Source organism: Lynx rufus, unplaced genomic scaffold (assembly GCF_022079265.1).
Source record: "Lynx rufus isolate CCGP_SWC_20201006 ecotype Redwood Valley unplaced genomic scaffold, mLynRuf1.p SCAF_2, whole genome shotgun sequence".
Lineage (NCBI taxonomy): Eukaryota > Metazoa > Chordata > Mammalia > Carnivora > Felidae > Lynx > Lynx rufus.
In genome coordinates this window covers 100139725-100156687 of record NW_025814834.1, presented here as the reverse complement: position 1 = coordinate 100156687, position 16963 = coordinate 100139725, and the positions used below count along the sequence as shown (strand labels likewise).

At 34.9% G+C, this 16963-nt stretch overlaps 1 protein-coding gene across 1 annotated transcript in view; it reads right to left on the bottom strand.

The window, feature by feature from the left end:
• Positions 1–16963, bottom strand: part of DPP10 (dipeptidyl peptidase like 10) — a 649764-nt gene that overhangs the window by 56289 nt on the left and 576512 nt on the right. Inside the window, exons 14-17 of the mRNA XM_047084533.1 lie at positions 7419–7510; positions 6982–7029; positions 3811–3932; positions 2472–2519 (exon numbers count right to left, since the gene is read on the bottom strand). Of these exons, the coding sequence (XP_046940489.1) occupies positions 2472–2519; positions 3811–3932; positions 6982–7029; positions 7419–7510 (310 nt within the window). The remainder of the gene's footprint in view (positions 1–2471; positions 2520–3810; positions 3933–6981; positions 7030–7418; positions 7511–16963) is intronic.

Genomic DNA, 16963 nt, shown 5'->3' with positions numbered 1-16963 from the left:
CTGTTAGATTTTCTCTACTTAGCATGATTTCTTCAGTATAAACCATTAAGAGAAAAAATACCAGGTAAATAGGTAGAGAACGTTTACGGCTTATGACTTATTTTTTCCAAGAGATTGCTATAATTTATATTTCCTCTGGCAAGTTATGAGAGTATATCCTTATTAGCAGTGTAAGTTTTTGATGTTATTAATTTGTTTGGAAAATTATATGACAGTGTTTCACTCTGCATTTCTTTGATAACTATTAGGTTTAAAGGTTTTCATGTTTGTTATTTTCATTTTTCTTTTCATATCCTATTTTACTTCATGTGGCCCCAAATGAATTATGATTAGTTCATTAGTGTAACAAAGACTAATCCAAAATCCATTAACCCCAAAATTTACTTGATATTGAATGTGTTTTATCTCAATACATGTCTTTTAAAAAGAAAATTAAGCACCTGACTACTCCACGTGCCCCTTTTTGGTTTTTTTGACCCTGAGATAATCATAATTGGCTTATTTCACTCATAACAAAAATGTTTCATTGTTTGCAGTAGATATTACTAGAAAACATTGTTAAAGTCAGATTGGAAATTTTTAGAAAATCATCATTTTGGCAGAATATGCAATATAATACATATTCAGTGCATCCTATGTTGCAAATATATCTCATCTTCCTGAAAAATTCATTTGCTAATTTGCCTACAAGGAAATTGATCCTATGAGATGCTAATTTGTCTCAGATCTCACAAAAGGTATGTAATGAACTCATAATCTGTAAAATGCAAGCCTCTATTTTATCAAATATTCTGTTTTATTATCATTGACATTAGCGTTAATACTGAACAGATTAATTTGCTTACCATAACCTCTTTAAAATGTATACTAATAACTAGAAACTAAATGATATGTTCACCTATTCCCAACCACACAAAAATCCATTACAAACTAAGCAATTGTGTCTTTTTCTAGAACAGGGAGGAAATCTCCAAATGTTGGTATTTGAAGAGCATAAACGGTCTTCCTCTGTTCTCTAAAAATAATATTGTCTTTCAACATTAGTCTAATGCCTGCATCTCCATTATGTCAAGGCATCTAAGACTCCTTCTTAAATACAAGATGTGAAAGACAAAAGCACAATAAGTTTCCATCTTATAGTTGTGATTATGAAGTAGGAAAACTGAGGGGAATCCATTTTAGAGAGGCTAGGTCTCTGCTGTTTTTTCTGCTAGGCCACATTTTTATATTTTGCCTCTGAACACGCCAAAGAAGCCATGTTCCCACTTTAAGGGGAAGCAAAAAAGCTAATCATTCTCTGGGTTTTGTCCTAGGTCCTTACCACATGATAACTAACATCTAAGAACTGGATCCCAAACATGTTCCAGGACATTAGCTTCAAATAGACCTCCGCCGACACTGGCATCAATACCTCCTACCTTTGATGATTCATGAAAGAACAACTATTATTCCCTGTCACTCACCTTTGATTGGACCCTACCCTGGATTTCTAAAGGAACATGGATCCTAGATCCTTTTTCAGTATGAACCCCTAACACCAAGCAATAGTGACTCGTTCTCCTTTCTAAGTCTCCTACATCAATTACAAACCCTATTCTGGAGTCAGACGTCTCATATGATTCCTGGCTCTGCTACCTATTAGTATGAATTAGGCAAGTTATTTAACCTCCTTGTTACTAAGTTTCCTCATCCTTAAAAGAGGATAATAAAAAAATTATCTCAGAGGATGTTCTGAGAAATAAGTTGATAAATATAGGATTTATTAATTAGACCAGAAGAGTATTTATCAAATAAAATTTAAAGAAGGGAAAGAAACATGGAAGAAAGGAAGGCAGGAAGTATCTGGCTATTCATTTTGAAAATTACTTCAATCAAGCTTCAATCAAGCACGCATTTACTTTTGTAGTCTACTAATTTCTTAAACACGTTGACCATATAGGACAAGCAAGGTCCAGCCAACCTCTGTCCTATTGTTTGATAAAGTAAATTCTCACTTAATAGATGATGCAGAGTTAAATACATAAAAGAATAAATGAATGTATAAAACTAGAAAGCCCTGGATATCTGGAAATGGATATAAAAAGTAACATTTTTCATATTTTTCCCAAATGTACACAAAAAGGAGGAATAATCTATATGAAGCCCAAGAAAAACATGAACCAGAGCACTAAGGGACTAGTAGGCTGAAATGTACCTAAATGGGCCTCTTCAATCAGGCCTCACCAATTTAGATACAGTAGGCACCCTATTTCAGTCATGCAAGATTCAATTCCAGCTGTAACATGGCTCAAACCACTTGCTTTACTGTTTCTCTTACATAAACAAGGTCAAGTTGATAGTACTTACTCATCTTTCCCCATACTGGAAACACCTTTGAAAAAGGTTCTATAAGAATATGACACTCAGAATATATAATACCTCATACCAATGCCCACCATGACTCTTCCACATTGTCCTGTTTGTGTACTTACTCGCTGGGTTTTCCGTGCTATGGAGACTGACCATTGGGATGCCTGGGCCTGGATGTGAAAAACATACATATTAAAAATATGTATAAATTAAAAATTTGTATAAATATTTTAAAGATATGAGTAGCAATTCATGACAGTGTTTTTTCCAAATGGAAGTATTTCATATTAAAAACATAATGAAACAAACCAGATAACCACATTTAATCACTACCTATGGCTTTTTTATTTAAAAAAAGAATATATGGGGAAAGAAACCATTTGCAGAGATTATTTTTAAGATTTTCCCTTCTCCAAAATGCCCTTGTACTTCTATATTTCTACGGTTCCCAATCTTAAGCTCCTTACTCTTTCACTACTCTTTTATAGAACAGTCAGTGATACTCAGAATGCTGATTCATGACCCCTCATTTGTTCATCCAAAATTAAATTGTTTCCACTCAGCCAAGAAAGAAAGGATGCACACTCTGGAATGGAAATATCTCATCCATAAGATGAATAAAAATTTGGTTCTAATTATATACTAATTGAAAAAAATACCTTAACTGGAATCACCAAATATTTCAGATATACTAGTTAATTCAGTGTAACTGTAAGATGTTATCTTGAAGCTTTATTCCTCTGCAGAACTATAACTAGAGGTCTAATGGTTTTCCCTGATGTCATCAAACAAGTACTTTTTTGATTACTTTGTTTTCAGATACCAAGAGGAAACAAAAAACTAAAAAGAGCATGTGTTGATTTATTCCTCAGGGTGTCTTAAAAACAGGACAGCTTCAGGTACCAGCTAAAGCAAGAACACTCAGTCCATCACATTATAAGGGACAGATGTCTCCCATCTGATCTTTGAGAATTACAGTATCTTTTTAAGGGGCAACGATTCCTATCAGTATAACATAGATATACCATACTCCTATATAAGACTATAGAGTATTTTTACCTGATAGATCTAATTAGGGTGAATGTAATCTCTCTGAACTTCAGGATGCTAGACCCAGGCAGTTAAATTTCTGTAGAACCTAAACCTCTTAACAGCCAAGCCAATATTTCAATAAGAGGGCTGTTTTTTTTTCCCTAAAGACTAGGTAAATTCGTTTATTGCTGTAGCAGGACTTTGCTGATGTAAATATGCTTGTTCACTTTTTTAAACAGTTCACATTCAAACAGCCCTTAGTGGTCACGAGTAAATGTTGACTCCCAATTTTTTTTCTACATGAAGATGCAATTTTTATCTCAGTAAATTCATAATTTATTACAAATTTAGAGTATCAAATCATATAGCTAGAGAGTAATAGTTACTTGTGATGGTAATAGATACTGATCAAATACAATAATTTATTACCTTTACAGAATAATAGGAAATGTTGATTCATAGGACTAAAACTGGCACCAAAATATGTACATTGTTCTTTCATGAAATTACATGAAATGCATTGACGATTCAGTAATCCTTCAGTAGAAGCACTGGGGAAAGAAAAAGAAAATTAGAAATGGTACCATTCCAGGTACGTGAATATGTGGCATATATTTAAACATTAACATAAACTCAGGAGCTATAGCACTGCTTATATTGAGGCTCCTTGTCAATTAGGACTTACCATATAAACACAAAGTCAATTTCCATTACTAATGTTAAGAGACACAGTTTTCTTCTCTGTGATAAAATTAAAATCATGTATGCTTATATGTATATTAAAGTATATATGCATGCTTCTAAAATAAAGGAACTGATTTCCACAGGACTCAATATAACTTATTCTTATCTGCCTTTTCTCCATAGATATTTCTTTGTAAAGTTTTAAAAGGAAGTGCCCACAGAGACTAGAATAAAGTCACCATCAATATTAGTTGAAAGAACTAATGAAAGTTTTCACAAGTCACACAAAGAATCAATCTCATGATTTCCTGAATTCAGAATTCTAAACATTAGAATTTGGTTATCTGTCAAATTTTCCCAGTAAATAGATACATGGGAAATACTGGCACTTAACACTTGCCCTGAAATTTTTGGTCAAGGAAAATTATGTTTTGTGCGATAATATAATCTTCATGATCATGCATACTTTGAGACATCAGGGAGGTAGGTAAAGAGACAAGTCATCATCTCTTTATTTCACAAACAATGATGCTTAAGGTCAGAGGGATGGAGATATTTACCCAAGGTTAAATTTCCTATGTAGAATATTTTATAAAGAGAGATGTATCATAGATTATTCTGACAGTTGGAAATGCTGGTGAAGCTTCATCTTATAGTTGGAGAAAATACTGAAACATGATTCTGGATATGCATTTGTAAATGAACGATAGTCATTTTGATGTGCAGTATGCTGTAGACATGGGGATGGTTACAGGAATATTGGCGTGGGCACCAGAAGCAATTGAGAATAGATGTTAAGTATCGTTCAAGAATTCAAAATTTCACATTTGAAACATTCTGAGCTCATTAGAATCCAAATTTTCCTTTACTGGCCTAACCGATCAATACACGAAGCACTTAATACATTAGGCCATTTCACCCTAACGATAACTTGCAAGGTAATCATGCCTTATTTTTTCTCTTTGAAATTGCTCTATGTGTGTATATACATTCAAATACACCTACACCATAGCACTTTCCATTTTAATCATTTTTAAGTATAAAATTCAGTGTCTTTAATTATAGTCACAATGTTGTGCAGCACTCTCCACAGAGAAGAATGCGTGCCTAGTGAAATGACATAACTAGGATTTAAACCCTTTCCCTCTCTCCTCCTTCATATAACTTTTCAGATTCAAGTTCCTCAGAGATTTATGTTAGTATTTATCATTACTTAGATCATAGTCTAAATTATGATAATCTATTGAAATAAAGAAATGCACATTTTGAGACAACATTCATTCTAACACTGACTATGGCAGCATCTGTGATTCTTCACGGGTATATCTCATCCCATAAATTTAGTCAACCAATGATTATTTTTATGACCTGGGTAAGACAGTGATTGAGTTTTCTGAGTTAAACAGTAACGTTATCTTACAGTCAAGCCAACTGGCATTTGCTGAGCTACTTAAGGGGAAATTTATTGGTACTATATTTCCTTTATAACATGGCCTGCTCCACTAGTACAGTTCATAGATAGACTGCTGCCTCAGTCACTAGAGAACAAAGACAAGCACACAAATCTAAGAAGTCATTTTGATTCAGATCACATTTTAGGCTAATCATGAAGAGAGATTGAGATAGTTCCATTGGCTGAAATGAGCCTAGTCTAATCTTTTGACACTGTGATTTTTCTTTAAGAGTTTCATAAAATGAGAGAAATAACACTTAGATATACTAGTTCCACAACCTTAAATTGTTCACAACTGCCAGCATCAACCAGAGTATACGCTTCAAGATATGCTTCAGGTCACCAAAAAGCACAAAGTGACCACTACGTTCATCAAGATCTCTAAATCAACACTAGCATCAGTCTCTTTAAATAAACAGCTGTCCTTCCCTTGGAAGTCATTAGAATTGAGACTATGGGTTTCACACTCAAGAGAAACACAAAACAAAAACCGCATAAAACAAAGAATCCAAAAATCACCTATTGAGAGAGGTGATAAAAATCGACGCTTCGGATGAAAGCAATTTATGCATAAATAAGAGTGTGCAGTGTATTAGAGGGAGTTTAGGGTGCTTTAAACATGCATTTTTACTCTCAAAGGAAAGTCTAGGCTACTGGGTAAGAATCAGTGGTGACACTTCTTCAAACATGATGAATTTCCACTGAGAATATGCCATGGCAGTTTTGACACTTTAAAAATGAATCTGTGAAATGGAAATTTGAAAGTGTATATAAAGTCTAGAATTAATAAGTTGCTTGCCAGACAAAAATAAAAGTCATTCTTATGAGGTCCTGGTGAAAGCTTCCTGAGTGAGGAGACATTTTAATACTAAATAGGTATGACCTTAAGCATCTTTTATGAATATAACTTTCCATCTGGGAAAATTGGGCAGATGAGAACATTCCCCATCTAATGCTTTATTTTACTAAGCAGTGAGTGTTACTGGCTCAAATAATAATCTTACCAGGTTTTGCACATCGTGGGGGCAGGGGAGAAAAACTTCCCCTTGATCTACTCTTCTAAGTGTTCACAATGGTTTTACTTTGGGAATAAATTACCGGTGTACAATATAAATGCACTGAAAATTCAAAATGAGGCTTAGCGGAAGAAAAGTCCACTCAGGAAAATACGTAAACTCCCGTGAGGTGGGTAGTTGAGAAATGCAAGCCTTAAAAAAAAAGACACTTTGAGACTATAAAAGCAGGTGAGGAAAAAAATTACAAAAGGAGCAGCTGGATGGTCTTCACGTCAGGTCCCAACGTTCAGGGTCCAGACAAAGGTCCAGACGTGAGAGACTGGACCAAGAGCGTGAGGTTCCGCCATGTCAAAAATGAAATTGCAGAGTTTTCCATCCTATCCTTAAGGTGTGTAGATGGCCACTGAGAAATCAACCTGTGCAGCCAAGTCTTTGCACCTTGCTTACCTATACAGCTGCCTCCCTCTGGGCGAAGACTCCGTGCTCAGAAAGTAACTGCCCAGGAAAGAGAAAACACACACATCAGGCACAGATCAATTTTTGCCACGCTGAGTTTTCACTTGAATCTTCGAGCTCCGGCCTGTTCTCTCATGCAACCACCGAACTTTGATCCGTTTGGGAAACACATCTTTTTGTTCTTAAAATATCATCATATCACACTTCTCTGTGATCTCTCTCAGTCTAAGTGTGTACGTATCTGTGTAAATGTGTGTGTGCAAGTGTCTCTCTGGGTGAAGGGTAGGGAGACTCTTTAAAGAGAATGTTGCTGTTTCCATGGCCGAGGTGTCTGGACTAGGACCACGGTAAGCAAAACATCAATCTGGCCGAAAGATTGCGTTTGACAACTGCGACTACCAACCTGACTAGAGAACCAAAATGCTCACATTTTTTGAGTAGTTTCATCGTATGCCAAGATCTTTATCACTTCCCAGTTTCCTGATGTCAGATGCCGCACAGTAATTTGCTCACTTTTACTCTGCAAAGAAATAGAAAATATTGATTTTCTTTTTTTTATTTAAACAGCATCTTTCTGGTCAACACAAAAATACCAACTACCTGTATCACTTTTAATTCTGCAATTCGCAGCTAACACTCAGTTTCTTGTTTTCATTCTCGAGAATGCACACACATTCATGTAAACATTGATCCGGGTAGGAGAGTGCCTTTTCTCCGTTACTGTGGGAAAAGCATTAGAAGACACCTCTAGGTGATGATCGCCTGTGCAACACTTTGACACAGGGTGTCATCTTGGCATTTAGTAAAGACACAGGACTTTGGTAACACTCATCTAAATGGCCGACAACTACAGTTTGGACAGATATAGGTGAAACATTTCACAACAAATTTTATTGTAAATAAACGCTATTGTATACTTTTAACCTTTACACCATTGCATCATGTTATGGTTTGCTATTTTCACACAAGAATTTATTTCTGAGATTAATTTATGTTGATGTTTGCAGCCATAGTTGGTTTCCACCACTATGTCGTATTTTATGTGAATATAGCATAATTTATGTTGTATTGACATTTGAGCATTTCCAAATTTTAGTTCTTAAAAACAAGTCGCCTATGAACAGTTTTATCAAGGTGTCATGATGCACATGGCAGGATTTTCTTGAGATAAGCGCCAAGAAGTGGGATTAGTCATTAGTAAACATGTCTTCTACTTAACTAGATAGTGACAAAGTATTTTCCAAAGTTGCCCCTACTTACAGTCTACTAGCAATGTGAGTTCCCATTGCTTCTCATCCTTGCTGCTTCCTTACTGGCAGTTAATTTCATCAGATTATTTAATTTTTGGTCAATCTAATGAGTATGAAATGGTACCACATTTGTTTTCTTTTTATTGAGAAAATGTTCAAGCCTACAGAAAGGTTGAGTGCATACTACATAAACACCCATGAGATCATTACCTGGATTCACCATCTTATATCAACACGTTGAATATTTGCCCTCCCTCTTTCATTGTTTGCTGAATCATTTAAAAGTAAGTTGCAAACATCAGGATATTTTTGCCTAAATACTTCAATATACATCTCTCAAGTTTAAGACGATTTCCACACGTAAGCAAATAACACATACGAATATTTATGTTAATATCATCTAAACATACAGTCTATACCCTAATTTCCACAACAGCCCAAGTAACCATATATATGTGTGTGTGTGTGTGTGTGTGTGTGTGTGTGTGTGTGTGTATATTACGTTTAGACATATAAATATGTACATTTATATATTTAGATAAAATAGATGTCTTAATAAATATTAACATATATTGGGTTATCATCTCTTTAATCTCTCTTAAAGAAAAACATTTATCTTTTTTGATTTCTATAATATTAACCATTTTTTAGAATCTTGGTCCAATGGTCTTATAGAATGTCCAGCATTTTGGGTTTGTCTGATTGTTTTCTTATGCTTTAATTTAGGCTAAATATTTTTGGCAAGAATATTACACAGGTGATATTGGATACCTCTTCTGCTTCATATTAGGAAGAATACTATTACACATCTTCCCACTCATGACAATGCTGTTTACATGGTAACTGTGACATATGCATTGAAAAATACATTTTGCCTTTTAATTAAAAGTGGGATGATACTTGAACATTATGTGAGCATCTTCTTCTCCATTAACTTTTCACTTCATAGGTTTAGCATCCATTCATGACCTTTCCCTGAATAAATTATCATTTCAAAGTGATTTTCTAATTCTAATATCACTTTTGTATTTATCAGGTAGCATTCTTCTGTGAAGAAAACTATTTTCCCTTGCCTGTGTTCACTCTCATCCTTGCTCTCCCTCCTCTTCATATCACTACATACTTAACCATGTTTAATGTAATATATTACATTCCATGATTGTTGTTATTCTTTATGATGTTAAAATTGTCACAATTTGGTTATTGGGCACTCCTTCAAACCAACACCTCTATTCTTTAGAAATGATTACATTGGTCTTTGAGCACTTCCTTGTTTTCTGCACAATCACATGTTCTGAGATCCTTTTACTTTCCCTACCTCCTAACTGTAATCAGTCATTTCTCCAATGAGTTTTTTCTACTGGATTACAGTATTTAGATATAAAGATCTGGGGTTATGTGTGCTAATTGCTACTCTAATGTTATTAGTTGTGAGCCTTTTCAGAAGAGATAGATGGCTAGCTAGAGAGATATCCCTATGTTCTCTCTCTGTGTGCATGTGTGTGTATGTGTTCTTAGTATTATCTTTAAGTAAAATCCATATCCGTTTGATTTACGTTCAGGTGCATTTGCTTCTCTTAGTATTTCAACATAGCTTTGGTGTCCTCATGTTTTCTATTTAATATTCGTTTTCTTTTCTTTTTTTTGATTTTTTTAATGTTTATTTCTGAGACAGAGAGAGACAGAACATGAGTGGGGGAGGGGCAGAGAGAAAGAGGGAGACACAGAATCAGAAGCAGGCTCCAGGCTCTGAGCTGTCAGCACAGAGCCTGATGTGGGGCTCGAACTCGCAGACCACGAGATCATGACCTGGGCCGAAGTCGGAGGCTTAACCAACTGAGCCACCAACCAGGCACCCCTCTTTTTATTTTCTGAAGGTTTATTTTATTTTTGAGAGAGAAAGCAAGAGTGTGAGCAGAGGAAGGGCAGAGAGAGAAGGAGAGAGAGGATCCAAAGTAGACTCTGCATTGAGAGAAGAGACCCTGCTGTGGGATTCAAACTCACAAACCATGAGATCATGACCTAAGCCGAAGTCAGATGCTTAACTGACTGGGTCATCCAGGTGCCCCAATATTATTTTAAAAATATGTAGATAGTTCAAACATATAGTGTATGTGTGTGTGTGTGTGTGTATATATATATATATATATATATATATATATATATATATATATCTTCAAACTAAGATTACAAGAGAAAGACAGAGACAGACAGACAGACAGAGGGAACATCCCTGCAAGAAGTCTTGGTTTCATGCCATTCTCATCACATACAAAAAAGTTATTAGGTCTTTGTTTATCCTTTTCTGGGGGGAAATGTTTTATAAGTGAAACATTAATATTTCATAACTATAAATGTAAACCCAGATACACATACACATATAAGCTAGAGATAGAGAACACAGGGCATGTTTTCTTGTTACAGATCTTCTTCCATCCTTTTTATTCCTACATAGTTCTCCAAAGTGTGGATATACCATAATGAGCCTCCTAAGACGCATATCTCAAATGATGCCACAGTGGTTAACTCTGTACATATGCTTGTGATTTAATGTGTAGGGAAATATTGTCAGGGTATGCTCCTCTATAAGGGAAGTATCATCTTGCACATCTACCAGCAATGTATAAGGTACTTATTTTCTCATGGGCATGTTGCAGAGCATGTTGTTCAGTGTTTGAATTTTTGCCAATCCGATAGGGGAGAAATGGTGTAGTAGACACTAGGAAATGCCAATGGGAACCCTCTCTGGAAGGAAGGACCTTGGCAGCACCTAGAAGTGCTGTTGGAAGAAAGTGCTCAGCTGTCAGTCTTCTTCTCTGAGGGTTGCCGGGACTGAAGACAATGTCTCATCCAAGATTAGACCTCTGTTCAAGGGCAGTCCACATCCAATGGGACTGATCAGTACTGAAGGATACAAGCCCAACCCTATTGCTCTCACTTGGGACTTCTCTGAGAGCCACCTCAGTCTAGAACTCTTTGTGGAATCAGCGGAGGCCTTCATTCAGATGGCCCTGCAGCCCACATTTTTCTGGCCAATTTTGCTTCCTTGTGTAACTTTCCAAAGTTATTGATGTCCTGTGTGAAAATGGTCCTGCAGGCTAATCTTCTCTTCACTTGGCTTCTTGTGAAACCCAACTTGCCACAGGTATACTGGTGTACTTTCATTTTGCATTTCTCTTAGGAAAAAAGTTGAGCTTCATATATATGCATATATGTATAATATAACATATATAATGTGTCATTCGCACAATTATAAATGAGAGCCAATCATTATCTGAATCTCTGCTAATGTTTGTTTTTATTATCAGATTTCTTTTGTGTTTTGGTCTTCATTTTTCAACAGTTCTCTTTGTCTTTATATTCATTATGTGAGCTATAAGCTGCAGGTATGTTCTGGATTGTTGTTTTATCTTGACATTGGTTATGGTACTATTTTTCCAATATATGTATCTTTTATATAATTTGTTGTCAAGTTAGCTAACATACAGTGTATATACAGCATAGTCTCTCTTGGCTTCAGGAGTAGATTCCTGTGATTCGTAACCCATATACAACACCTGGTGCTCATCCCAGCAAGTGCCCTCCTCAATGCCTGTCACCCATTTTCCCTCCCCGCCTGTCCCCTCGACCCTCAACCCCCATCAACCCTCAGTCTGTTCTCTGTATTTAAGAGTCTCTTGTGGTTTGCCTCCCTCCCTCTCTGTAACTATTTTTCCCCCTTCTCTTCCCCTTTCCCCCATGGTCTTCTGTTAAGTTTCTCAAATTCCACATGAGTGAAAACATATGATATCTTTCTCTGACTGATTTATTTAACTTAACATAATACCCTCCAGTTCCATCCACGTTGTTGCAAATGGCAGGACTTCATTCTTTTTCACCACTGAGTAGTATTCTATTGTATATATAAACCACATCTTCTTTATCCATTCATCAGTTGATGGACATTTGGGCTCTTTCCATAATTTAGCTATTGTTGAAAGTGTTGCTATAAACATTGGGGTACATGTGCCCCTATGAATCATCACTCCTGTTTCCTTTGGATAAATTCCTAGTAGTGCTATTGCTGGGTCACAGGGTAATAGAATTTTTAATTTTTTGAGGAACCTCCACACTGTTTTCCAGAGTGGCTGCACCAGTTTGCATTCCTACCAACAATGCAGGAGTGTTCCCCTTTCTTCACATCCTCGCCAACATCTATTGTTTCCTGAGTTGTTAATTTCAGCCACTCTGACTGCTGTGATGTGGTATTTCAGTGTGGTTTTGATATTTATTTCTCTGATGATGAGCAATGTTGAGCATCTTTTCATGTGTCTGTTAGCCATCTGGATGTCTTCTCTGGAAAAGTGTCTCTTCATGTCTTCTGCCCATTTCTTCACTGGGTTATTTGGTTTTTTTTGGGTGTTGAGTTTGGTAAGTTCTTTATAGATTTTGGATACTAATCCTTAACTGATATGTAATTTGCAAATATTTTCTCCTATTCTGTTGCTTGCCTTTTAGTTTTGTTGATTGTTTCCTTTGCTATGCAGAAGTTTTGTATCTTGATGAGGTCCCAGGAGTTCATTTTTGCTTTTATTTCCCTTGCCTTTGGAGACATGTCAAGTAAGAAATTGCTGTGGCCAAGGTCAAAGAGGCTGTTGCCTGTTTTCTCTTCTAGGATTTTGATGGTTTCCTGGCTCATATTTAGGTCTTTGAATTCAGCCAAGTAGCAGGATATTGAATCAACGTGCAGAAATTTGTTGCATTTCTGTACACTAATAATGCAGCGACAGAAGATCCTCTTTACAATTGCATCAAGAACCATAAAATACCTAGGAATAAACTTAACCAAAGAGGTAAAAGATCTGTATGCTGAAAACTGTAGAAAGCTTATGAAGGAAATTAAAGAAGATACAAAGAAATGGAAAAAACATTCCATCCTCATGGGTTGGAAGAACAAATATTGTTAAAATGTCATATTACCCAAAGCAATCTACACATACAATGCAATCCCTATCAATATAGCACCAGCATTCTTCTCAGAGCTAGAATTTGTAATGGAACCACAATCCTAAAATTTGTATGGAACCACAAAAGACCCAGAATAACCAAAGTAGTGTTGAAAAAGAAAACCAAAGCTGGAGGCATCTCAATCCCAGACTTTAGCCTATACTACAAAGCTGCAGTCATCAAGCCGGTGTAGTATTGGGACAAAAACAGACATACAAACTAATGGAATAGAATAGAGAACCCAGAATTGGACTCACAAATGTATGGACAACTAATCTTTGACAAAGCAAGAAAGGGTATCCAGAGGAAAAAAGTCTCTTTAGCAAATGGTGCTGGGAGGACTAGACAGCAACATGCAAAAGAATGAAGCTAGACCACTTTCTTACACCATACACAAAAATAAATTCAAAATGGATGAAAGACCAAAAGTATTCTTCTAATCTTTATGTAATAAAATTTACCATCGTATTTTTATATTGTCTCTGGCTATTGGTGCATAGTATAAAGGCTTTCTTCAAACTAAGATTACAAATAATTTATTGATGTTTTCTCCTGGTACATGTAAGGTTTTATTTCTCAAAGTTAGATTTCTGATCATTTTAGAATTATGGTAGTACGTAACTACTTTTCTTTTTCCTTATGATATTCAATTTTTCCAAAACTATTTTATTAAAAAAATTCATTTTTCCAGTACTTTGAAGTTCCATCTCTATTATATATATATATATATATATATATATATATATATATACACACACACACACACATATTTGTCATATATATATATATATATATATGTCTTTTTCTATACTGTATATTCTGTTCCTTTAATCTCTGTTAATTCATGTCCTAAAACCACACATTTCTAGTTATAGATTTTTTAACATCCATATTATTTAGAATTCAGCCCTTCTTACTTTTTTTTTGGTATTTCCTCAGATATTACTGCATACTTATTTTTCTAAATGAACCTAAAAATAAGCATATCTCATTCAAACATATAAAACTTGTTAGAATTTCTTATTGGGATAATATAAAATTTATAATTAATACTCACCTCTTTACTATCTTCATTTTATCACAGAGCAGGGATATTTTCCCATTTGTTCAAGTCTATGTCTTTCAGGAATGTTTTAACATTGTCCTCATACAGATTTTGCACATTTTGCACATTTATATATTTTATATATATCTCAAATACATTTCATTTTCTTATGTCACTAAGTATTTTATATTTTGTTGCTATTGTGAATGGCTTCCTATTCCATACACTCTAAATGGTTATTGTTAGCATATAGGAACAACTGTTCATTTCCATATGCTAAATATCTATCCTATCTCACTGAATACTTTTCAAATCTTATGGCTAGTTGTTTATTTTCATCTGATTTACACAAATACGTCCAAAACAAAAATGTGGAGATACTGAGCATCCTTCCTTCTTTCTGAGCTTAATGTGAATGCCACTTTGTTGGATTATGGACTGAGGCATATAGGTTTTATCACATTAAGAAATTATCCTCCAATTCCTATATTTTTAATTTTTTAAATATTTATTTTGGAGAGAGAGAGAGAGAGAGAGAGAGAGAGGAGGGGCAGAGAGAGAGAGGGAGAAAGAGAATCCCAAGCAGGCTCCACACTGTCAGCGGGGAGCCCAATGCAGGGCTTGAACTCATGAACCGTGACATCATGACCTGAGCCAAAGTTGGACACTTAACTGACAGAGCCACCCAGGTGTCCTTTTAATTTTTTTTTTTTTAACCAGGAATTGGTATGAAATTTTGCAAAAGGCTTTTATAGCAACTATAAAGAAAGCCTATGCTGTAGAACAGTTCAAACTGTGTTGGCATTACCCTTGAATGTCTGGTTCTCTTATAAAATCACGTGGGCCCTGGTGCTCCTTTGTGGTGCAGTTCTTTAGTGACATTACATTTCTTCTCTGTCATGAGTCAATGTGAGCTGTGTCTCTTGGGGCAGTTTTGGCTAAATGTATTTCCTCATGAAATTGTTCATTTCATCTACATTTTCAAATTAGTTGACATAGAGTTCTACAAAATACTCTCTCAAAATCTACTGAAATGTCCTCTGTTATTTCCCACCAGCCATTTCCAATTATATGTGTTTTCTTTCTCCTTTTTCCTTGATTGGGCCAGCTTATGTTTTGTGTGTGCGTGTGTGTGTGTGTGTGTGTGTATGTGTGTGTCTATGTGTGTGTGTTTTCAAGGAGAAAACATTACTTTTTTAAAATTTATTCTACATCTTTCTATATACTGTATAATGTACCTCATTTCTGCTTTAAATTTATTTTCATCTTTCTGACTTATGTTGGATTTTGCTGATAATTTGCTACCTGAAATTAAACTCATTTAATTTCATACTTCCATTTTAGTTTTTATAGGTTTTTAGAGCTATGATTTTTTTCTGACATCTGATTCTGAAAGGTGTTTTCATTCTTATTACTGTTTTATAATTTTGCAAATTTGAACTTTTCAAAGGAATTGTTTAATTGGATTTGCTTTAAAAATGTTTCTAGCCAGAAAACTTGTTAGGAGTTCTTGATTTCTAGGCGTATTACATTGTTATCACAGCATGCTTTCATGTAATTTTTAATTTATAGAACTTATTGAGCTTTTAAAATAACTAATGTATGTTCAACTTTTGTCAGTGTTCCCTATACACTTAAAAAGGATTTCTTCATTTGGATGTGTTCAAAATTATATATTATATTTATATATTTATATTTATAAAATAAAATCTATACTATATGTAATAATATAGTTAATAAAAATATAAAAAATACAATATATTATATATATGTGTGTATATATATATATATATATGAACATCATATAATTCACTTTGGACTGAGGAAGGTAAAAGAAGTTTCCACATATCAAGTACTTTTTGTGCATATCTACTTTATGAAGGTGGTGACTATACTATCCAAGATGTGGATACATTTTTAACTAATATACTTTGTGATTTGCACCCTTGAACATTATAAAGTATCTTCTTTTGGTCTTCTTAATGCTTTGCGGCATGAAAATTCTCTTGTCTAGCCTTAGGATTTACCCTTTCTAAATCCTTTTTTCTTTTCTTTTTTTTTTTTTTTCAACGTTTATTTATTTTTTTTGGGACAGAAAGGGACAGAGCATGAATGGGGGAGGGGCAGAGAGAGAGGGAGACACAGAATCGGAAACAGGCTCCAGGCTCTGAGCCATCAGCCCAGAGCCTGACGCGGGGCTCGAACTCACCGACCGCGAGATCGTGACCTGGCTGAAGTCGGATGCTCAACCAACTGCACCACCCAGGCGCCCCTCTAAATCCTTTTTTCTTAAATGTGTATTTTGCAAAAAGACTGAATTGCATGAATTTCAAGAAGCAATATGAAAAAGTTTTTTTAATTGTAGTACATAAATTAAGCCAAATTACATTTATTGGGTATAACTGTTTTATAAACCTCTTTTATAAAACTATTTTAAAAACCTCCATCATATTTTATATATTCATTATGGATGTCATACTTAATGAGTTTTTTTGTAGGAAGTCTTTTAGTAATTTTTAAAAATGTTTTTAAATCCAGTGCTAGGTTTTTATTTTAGTTTTACATGTTATCATTATATTAACAACTTCAATAATGTTCTTATCCCTCTCACAGTTATCTTTTGTTTCTTGACCATTTCTGTTGTTCTGATTTGTTTTGGATTATGGTTTTTAATTTTCTTTAATCTTTATTT